At 28.6% G+C, this 10234-nt stretch overlaps 1 protein-coding gene across 2 annotated transcripts; it reads left to right on the top strand.

Annotated features, from left to right (window-relative positions):
* Positions 1-234: 234 nt before the first annotated feature.
* SCPL25 (serine carboxypeptidase-like 25) lies at positions 235-10234 on the top strand. Of its 2 annotated transcripts, XM_016338884.3 has the most exons (8): positions 235-630; positions 3948-4151; positions 5544-5719; positions 6997-7284; positions 8041-8171; positions 8257-8352; positions 8435-8540; positions 9833-10234. In XM_016338884.3, exons 1-8 carry the CDS (start codon positions 354-356, stop codon positions 9974-9976), a joined length of 1422 nt encoding a protein of 473 aa, XP_016194370.1. In that variant the 5' UTR covers positions 235-353; the 3' UTR covers positions 9977-10234. The 2 variants fall into 2 exon arrangements, with proteins under 2 accessions (XP_016194370.1, XP_016194371.1); XM_016338885.3 differs by lacking the exon at positions 3948-4151.

Genomic DNA, 10234 nt, shown 5'->3' with positions numbered 1-10234 from the left:
TCACGTAAAGTATATATTTAAAAGCCATTAGAAACTTTGAGAGCCGTTTCTAACGGCTCTCAAATATCAACTTCATGTGAAGTCAACTACACCTGAATTTTCACCATAAAATAACTAAATAAAATAAATAAATAAAATTAGTCTCCAACCCCTAAGTGCACAAATTAAATTGTTTATGACACTCATAAATAATAACTCTCTCTCTCTCTCCTATTTAATCCTTCCCTTGAGGAGACACACAAACCTACCTTCCCTATAATTCTCACTCACTCATTTTCCATTTTCTTTTTCTCTCATCACTTTTTGTAACTCACACTCGCCTCTCCTCCTTCTAGTTCTTCCTCCTCCTTAGCATGGACGAACAACATCATAAAAAGATCTTTGTTGTTCTTCATCAAGTGGTGGTGATTTTGTTGGTGATGGTGGTGGTGGTGGGACCAAGTAGTTGTGTTAAAGGAGGAGAAGAAGAAGATAGGATCTTGGAACTTCCTGGTCAACCAAAGGTGTCTTTTCAACAATTTTCTGGCTATGTTACTGTCAACAAGGTTGCCGGTAGAGCACTCTTCTACTGGCTCACTGAATCTTCTCAAAACTCACTCAGAAAACCCCTTGTTATTTGGCTCAATGGAGGTTAGACATTAATTATTCCATCTTTTTCATTTTCAAATCTCTCTCAATTTAAATCAAATCTATAATTATAATAATTCACTATTATATTTAGCATTTTGAATTTTGACATATTTTTTTGTTTATTAATTTAAGTGTAAGTAATTACTAATTAGCATGCATGCAAATTAAATAATCCAGATATTCATGGCTTTTGAATATATACTTGGGTAGTATCTACTGAAAGTCACTGTTATATCGCTTATTTATGGACATTAATGCTATCATTTGTTCTCATTTGGGTACTTTAAACCACATGAAAGATAAACTATAAAAACAGTGCAAAACAATCTAAATTACTAGTTTACTACTATGCCGACATATAATATATAGAAGACACAAAATGTACAAAAATCTTCGCGACAGATTAGTCTTTGACCGTCGGGTTTGGGGATACCGTAAAAAAAAACAAAAAAAAATGTACAAAAATAATCTTTTCTGAACTTCCTCTTTAATATGGTGCTAGGTGAATTCTTGTTGAGGCATCTTTTTAAATTAAGTATATATGTATATATATGGGCTTAGTCACACATACAAACAACAGTTCAATTTGATTTGAAAGATCAATGGAAACAATTATTCTTTTACATGTTATGTTACTTACTTTTTATTATTACCTTTAGATGTTACTCTATTTTCCTTGTTTGATTACACCCTACTCCTGTGTCTCATAGACAATTAAGTGAGGCTAGAAGAATAAAATAAAAATAAATTGCTTGGAGAAATAATGCATTAAATATTTTTTGGATACTGTAAAAGAAAACAAAAGAAAGTGTACGTAGAGCCCACATGAGTGGGTTGGCAATGGATAGGTTGGAATGATGACCTAACTAACAATGAATGGTACAAACCCAATGACCCATACACGACAACAATGTTACTAGTAAAAGAGAGACTATTCAATGCTCTACTCTTCCCTTGGATTCTATTTATCCAGTAAAAATATACCAATACAGAAATATTTTTTTGTCTTTATTTTTAAAAAGTATAGATTAGAAAGTATACAAAATATTTTTTTTAAACAAATTCGAGTGTACTTGGTTCTTATTTTTTATTTTTTTTTTAAATTTAATTATTCTGTTGTTTTCTATAATTTTGTGAAATTTTTAATTAGGTCCCTATACTTTTTTTCTTTTTAATTGGGTTTCTTCACTAATTTTTTTTAATTAGGTCCATCTTAGTAGTAATTGGCTTAATTTTACAGATATCCAACTAAAAAAAAAAGAATTGGTACAGAGACCTAAATAAAAGAAAAAAAAAAGTGTAGGGACTCAATTAAAAAAAAATTTGGTGCAAGAACTCAATTAAAAGAAAAAAAAATATAGGGACCTAATTGAAAATTTTGTGAAACTATAGGGACCGGCAGAGTAATTAAATCTTATTTTTAATATTTTCTATTTTCAGATTTTGTAAAAATAAAAAATAATAAAAATTTGAAAACAAAAAATAAAAAATGCGAATCAAAAGTCAAAACTTTGCATAATTATTTTTACACCTAACAAGGAGGAAAATATTTATCTAAGATAGTAATATATAGTTTTATGAATTATGAATAAACTAGCCATGATATTATTGTATCAACACCTAATATTTTGTCCTAATAAAAGGGTTTTGATAGGAACCATGATCAAAGCAACACTCTTGGTCTTAATAATATTGAAGGTTTGTTCAAGTCTATGAGACTATGAGTCTATAATGTGTCTCTCACATTCTCTCTCTTCTGATTTCTGAAGTCTATCTATATGTCTAAGCTACACTTCACACTACACTACAATACAATACAATAGTAGTCACGCACGCATATACACACACGCGCATGCAGTTAATGCTTGAAAGCAACTAAAAACTAGCCTCATTAATGGCTTAATCAACCTCAGAGCCCTTATTTAAGGTTCTGTTAGCCGAGTTGTCAGCGCGTATTGGTGCACCATCAATGCAACCCTATTTTTAGTAGAGTTTCAGTGTATCTCTAACCCTAAAATAATCTTCTTATATATCTCCACTTTTTTTCTTTGAATTCAAATTATAAGTAGTTCACATCACCTTTGGAAATAGACAATTAAGTTGCTACAGAAAATAGGTGAACTTGTCACAAAACTATGATAATTAAGAAAAAAGAATTTCTTTGGTGAAAAGTGAAAATTATAGTTAATTTTTTTTTAAAAATGTGCATTGCATATAATGTTTTTTTTTATTATATATTTTTTAGGATTTAACTAATATGTGTTCTAAAGATACATAATAAATTTGCTATTAGTAAAAATTTTTTATTAAAAATATAAAAAATTTAAGTTTTTAATACATTTGTTTCATTAAATAAAAATATTTAAAATTTTTCACTAATGATAAACTTATCTTAATCTCTACTATACATGTTAGCTAAATCCTATTTTAAAGAAAAATAACTATATTTCCAAAAACTGTTTATTATTCCTTTCTTTTAACTTTTTCTTATATATTTAATTTGTAATTTTTCTTTAATTTTAAATGTAAAAATGATGTTAATCATTTTCTAAACTTTATTGTCTTTTATTAATCATATATATTTATTTAAAAATATTATTCATACACAAAAATCAGCCACCAATGTATTTGTGTATAAAATACATGTATAATTTAATTTATTTTTAACGTGTATTTATATTCCAATATGTATTTTATACTGATAACTGACTTTAATGGTTGATTTTAGTGTACACATATGGATCCGTTTGAGAAGTTTTAAAAGTAATTTTTTTGAGTTTTTGACTTATGAAAAGTAGTAGTATTAATGTCTAGTACAATTTTCAAAATCAAATTGCAGCTTTCTAAAAAGCTATTTAGAAACTTATAGAGAAGTTAAAAAAATGACTTCTCTGATAATACAACTACTTTTTATCACATTTTTATAAAATAAATACTTTTAGAATTAAAAATTCAAATACAAAATAATTTATTTATAAGTTACTTTTAATATAGTCATTTATTGTTTAAGCTATTTTTTCAAAAATAATTTAATTAAGCTGTTTACCCAAATCAAACCATAGTCCATTATGGAGTGCATTTTTTCATCATACTTCAAGTATTCAATAATAATTCTTTGTGTAAGTATATATAGTTTGTTTACTAATAAGTTTCTTACCTATAACATGGAATGCATGTGTCTGAATCTTATTGTATTATTTATTTTACGAATTTAGCTAATTTGTATCTTTAATAATATTTTTTAAAAATAAATGTAAGATAAAATATTTCTTTTTATAATACTCTACTTAACAATATATCCTTATGGAAAATATTAGGTCCCGGTTGTTCATCAGTAGCATATGGAGCTTCTGAAGAGATTGGCCCTTTCAGAGTAAATAGGTCTGCTTCAGGACTATACATTAACAAGTTTTCATGGAACTCACTGGCTAACCTCCTATTCCTCGAAACCCCGGCCGGCGTCGGCTTCTCATACACCAACCGCTCCTCCGACCTACATGACACCGGCGACCGCCGCACCGGTAGGGACCCTCCACCCTTCAATACACATTAATTACAACCACCATTCACGGTTCCTGCATCTTTCATTGTTTGGTAGGCCATATAGAAGAAGTGATGATAAGATTAGGTTTTTATGATTGGCAAAAATGAATAGCTGGATCAACTATAGCTTCACCAAATTAACTACTACTACTAGTCTACTACTAACATCATTATCATTGTTACCATGATTTGATAATTTATTATTAGAGTGAATACCCATCCGGTCCTGACAATTACCTCGAAAGAACTACGAGGCCTCAAAAAAAAAAAATACTCAATCCGGCTCTTAATTTTTTTTTTTGGACTGATTAATTCTTGTGCAAAAAAAATAACATTGATTTTTTTTTACACAAGAACTAATTAGTCCTATAAAAATAAAGTTCAGAGGTCGAGTTGAGTTTTTTTTAATTAAGAGTCTCGGTGTCTTTCGAAGTAATTGTCAGGCCGTTTAGGATTTTTTTTTCTTATTATTATTATGAACAATGTTAAAGAATCAGCATAATTTATTTTTTCTATCAGCAGTTAGTTAATAATATTAAAAAATATTAATTAAAAATATAATATTAAATTACTGAATTAAAAATATTAGATTACTCACCAAAAATACTAGTCAATATCAATTAAAGTTGTTAATTCTCAAATTTTTCTCCATTATTATTATTGTTATTATTAAGAGTCCAAAAACATCATCATTTAAAGTGATGTTTTTCAATTAAAAAAAAAAAGCTATCAATACATTAGGAATTATCTTAATGAGTGTACTAAGAGTACTTTATTATATTGTTGTTTGTTATATATGTAGAAACGATATTTCATATTTGCATCATCTTTTACATACATTTTTATGCTATAAATGATAGATTTTTTTATCTTTTTCTTATTTTTTGTTAATAACTTTAAATATAAAAAACAAAGAGCCATATAGAAGAAAAATAAATACAAAAATAATAGATATAACATATTGGTGGTACATCTTGCAACATTTTGTTATATATGTGTGTGTGTCAAACATAAATGCAATTAATTATTATGGAGTCCAATTTTTGTGGGGGGTCCACGTTCATCACCTAATAACTTATGTATTGACTATCTATCCACGTACCTTATTTAAAGTAGCCACAATTGTGTACTTATTATAGCTCTGCTTCTCTACAAAGACTACTCTTGATGTTACGGAAAGTTCCAAAACGTGATTTAAATCAAATCACAATAACGCCAAACTTAAATTTTGCTATCATCCATTTGTCTTACCATGTCATTTTCTTTACTTTAATTATGTATCTCAAACATTACACTGTAATTATAATATTATATATTAAATTTCACCTACTAACAATGACTAATAATATGTTTTGCATCAATTTTTTCAGCAAAAGACTCTCTGGAATTTGTAGTCCAATGGCTAGAAAGGTTCCCACGCTATAAAAATAGAGAGCTTTACATCACTGGAGAGAGCTATGCTGGCCATTATGTGCCTCAACTAGCTAGAGAAATTATCACTTATAACACCAACACTAAGTACCCCATCAATCTCAAAGGAATCATGGTAAATATATGTATACTCAACTTCCATTTATGCATTTACAATACTGATCCATAGTCAAAAGTTTTATGCAACAATGGTATTTGCTTTTATTTTTCATATTTAAAAACGTTATCATATAATAAACAAACATTAATACTTTAATAGTAATACTTTTTGGGATAAAGTATATTTTTTTTGAAATTTGATAAAAGTTTTAAAAATACTGTTAAGTTTTATTTTGTTCTAAAAATTTTCGATTTATCGGCTAATTTTTTAAAAAATTTAGAACAAATTCAACAACAGTTAGATAAGAATAACCTTTAACATAAGCAAATCAAATAGAATTGTTATGCATTATTGTTAAACTGATCTTGAATTTTTTAAAAATTTGACTGTCGAAGTATATTTGATGCAAATTAAAAATTTTTAGGATGAAATTAAAACAAAATAAATTTATGAATAATTTTAAAATTTTTGCCAAATTTTAAGAATAAAAAATAGGTTTAATTACTCTGTTGGTTTCTATAGTTTCATGAAATTTTCAATTAGGTCCCTATACTTTTTTTCTTTTTAATTGGGTCCTGCACCAAATTTTTTTTTCAATTAAGTCCCTTTTAGTAGTAATTGGCTTAAAAAAAATTGGTACAGTGAGTTAAATAAAAGGAAAAAAAAGTGTAGGGACCAAATTAAAAAAAAAAATTGGTGCAAGAACTCAATTAAAAAAAAAGTATAGAGACTTAATTGAAAATTTTGTGAAATTATAGGACCAGCAGAGTAATTAAACCTAAAAAATATACTTTAACCTATTTTTTAAATGATGCCAAAAGTTACCTAACTACTATAGCTTGCCATAATAATAGGTATCCTATATAGCAAACGCTTTCTTATCTCGATTTTGAGATGAAGGACCATTGTATTATGAGAACAGTATATGAATTGTTGCATAGATGGTGATAGACTGATCGATAGGTTTGTATTATGGTGGATACTACCATGAAGATTTCATTATTGTCTTTATATGAAGATGCTTCTTTTTTACCATTAGATGATGAAATGTATGGTTTGATTTTGATGTGTTACAAAAGTGTTATTTTTTTTAAAGTGTGGCTAAACAAACAAAGTACACTTTTAACACAAAAATCTTCATAAAAAGATGTTTTTAGTATCTTCATTTGAGTAGTTGCCTTGTATTATTGTGGGGATCCATTAAATTTTATCTTTTTGTTAGGAGTAGTCCCTTTAATTTGTCATGAAATAATAGATAGTAATTAATTGAAATGATGATGATGATGATGCAGGTTGGAAATGCAGTAACAGACAACTATTATGACAACTTAGGAACAGTGACATATTGGTGGAGCCATGCAATGATCTCTGACCAGACTTACAGGCAACTCATAAGCACTTGTGACTTCCACAGGCAGAAGGAATCTGATGAGTGTGAGTCTCTATATAGTTATGCCATGGATCAAGAATTCGGAAACATTGATCAGTACAACATCTATGCACCTCCCTGTAACAACTCCGATGGCAGTGCCGCCACCTCCCGCCGCGCCATGCGCCTACCCCATCGCCCCCGTCATCCGGTAACAACTTCTGTGTCTTAGATATAATGATTTAAATCCATCATTTTTTACTCTCTGTCTCTGCCTTTTATGTCTTATTTCTTAAAAATCAACATACAATGACATTAATTTATGCTACTCAAAATTTTTCTTTTTTGGATTTTACTAGAAACTTCACATTAGTTTTTTTTTTTTTTATGTTAAATTTTCTTTAGATTAACCAGGAATAATTCAGTTAGAGATATAATTATTCATATTCTTCCTTTAATCAATTTAAGCTTTCGATAAAAGTGATTTTATGAAATGCTATCAAATTTGTTATGAGCGAAAAAATTTAGAGTTTAATCTTTATTAAATCCCAAAAAAAAAAATTTAGCATAAGATCAATAAAAAAAAAATTAAACTTATGCAAAAAATTCAAGCAAACACAGTTACCTGACGGAACATGTTAGAAATATCAAAAATGCTATCTGTATACTAAAATCAAACATCATATATTTTAGTATAAATACATGTATTATTTAACTTATTTTTAATAAGTATTTTATATCGTAAATTTTTAACATATATTTTATATTAGTGTCTGATCTTGATAACTAATTTTAATAAATACCTAACATTATCCTAGATATAATTATACAGTGTCTTCCCTATCAGCTAAAACTTTCATTTCTTCCAAACTTAATCTGATAGGAGAAGATGCACGAATAATTATATATTTAACAAATGGTATAATCTTGTTGGAAAATTGATGAAAATGATTTATTTTGTTATCAGGCAGTTAGGCAATTGTCCGGGTATGATCCATGTACGGAAAAGTATGCAGAGATATACTACAATAGACCAGATGTTCAGAAAGCACTTCATGCTAACACTACTGGAATTCCTTATAAGTGGACTGCTTGCAGGTCACCTCTTAATTTAAATTGTTAATTAAAGATTTGATCATAATTATCAAGTTAATTGAATTGTTTTCTGGATCGTTTTGTGCAGTGAGGTTTTGAATCGAAACTGGAATGATACAGATGTATCAGTGCTACCAATTTATAGACAGTTGATGGCCAATAGAATAAGAGTTTGGGTGTTCAGGTTTGTTAGTTAGTTACTTTAATTTCATGAATTAATTAAAAAGGCAAAAATTAATCATAAATATATATGTTATGTTTGATAGTGGAGACGTAGATTCAGTGGTGCCGGTTACAGCAACTAGATATGCACTTGCACAGCTTAAGGTGGCAACTAAAATACCATGGTATCCTTGGTATGTCAAAAATCAGGTTAGTGCAAAATAATAATAATTAATTAATTATCGCATTGCTCTTCTAATCCTACCTCTCATTCATTAATCATTTTACATCTATCCTTTGTAAAATTGTTGTATTAAGTATATATCTAGTCTTAATATAATAAAGTCTCGAATAATGGGCTGTTTGTCATATATATAACCAAGAAATTCAAATAGGCCTTTTCGAGTTTGGAGATTCAAAAACAAAGGATATATATAGTTGTAAAGATAAGAAGTGAAACACTTATCAACGTTAGATAATGACCTTAGTGGAAGTTAAGTAACAAATAATAGTAGAAAGGCAATTACTCTGCTATTCTTTGAAAATTAGAGGCTAAATTATCCTATATAATAAATTTAATTGTATACGCAACATATTTAAATTAAATTTAATTAATTAACTTAATACATCATTTTATTTTCATAAGATTATAAAATTTGAAAAATATTTGCGTAATCTTACAATATATATTCCATGTGTGTTTCAAAAGCACCTATTTCCTAGAACTATAACTATATGTATAAGATAGGTTCAATATATAATCAAGTTGGGTTCGTCGAGTAGTCAGCTCATTCGTCCGCTTAAGTAAGTGTCGGAGTTTGAATCCCATCTTGTGTATGTAGTAACTCATTGACCAACTCAGATTTACGACAGATTAATCTTCAAATTAAAAGATAATGTGAAGAAGAAAAAAAGTTCAATATACGATTATTTTCTATAATAATATTCAATGTGTCTTTCAAAAATACATTTTTTCCGAACTTTAACTATATATATTAGATAGTAGATTGGTTCAACATTAAATTATTTTATGTATTAAAAGTGTGCATTATGAGAGAAAATAATAATTTATCGAGAAAAGGACAAATAAGTTCCTGATCTTTTGTCCCGCGGACATTTTCGTCCCGGACCATTAAAAAATACTTTTAAATTATTGACCTTCACAAAACTTGGACGGATCAGTCCCTCCGTCCAAATGCTTCCGTCAGGGATTGATCCGTCCAAATGCCTCCGTTAGGGACTGATCCGTCCAAGTTTTGTGAAGGTTAGGAACTTAAAAGTATTTTTCAATGGTCAGGGACAAAAATGTCCACAGGACAAAAGGTCAGAGACCTATTTATCCTTTTCTCTAATTTATCCTTTAGTTTCGAAAGGATACGGGAGCAATAATTACCTAGAAAGTAATTGTTTTCTCATCTTCTTTAACCTCACTTTAGAAAATCTAATTGGTGTTTTTCCATCTTATATATATTCTTCAAAATAATTTGATGTATTATGTGAAGGTTGGAGGGTGGACTGAAGTATATGAAGGGTTAACATTTGCGACAGTGAGAGGAGCAGGCCATGAAGTTCCATTATTCAAGCCAAGAGCAGCTCTTCAATTATTCAAATCATTCCTTTCAGGAAGTCCTCTCCCTAAGTCCTAAAATTAATCAATAATCAATCACGCTGTAAAACAAAATTAAGAAGCTAGCAAGGTTAGGAAAAAAGGAAGCCAAGAAGAAAAGAAAAAAAAGGAAAAAAAATATGGGGGTGATAGAAGAAAATTTAAACAAGTGTAAAAGGCCATAGCTGCTAATTTAATTTCTATATTTGCATTACCGCCGTCAATATATATTGTTGTGAACAAAAAGTTTAATGCCATTTTTCTTAATCGGAAAATTAACAAGAGGCGTTAATGGAAA

Source organism: Arachis ipaensis, chromosome B4 (assembly GCF_059453495.1).
Source record: "Arachis ipaensis isolate K30076 ecotype BB chromosome B4, ASM5945349v1, whole genome shotgun sequence".
NCBI classification, from domain to species: Eukaryota; Viridiplantae; Streptophyta; class Magnoliopsida; order Fabales; family Fabaceae; genus Arachis; species Arachis ipaensis.
The sequence above is the reverse complement of the archived record's forward strand: the minus strand, read 5'-3'. Positions and strand labels throughout refer to the sequence as shown.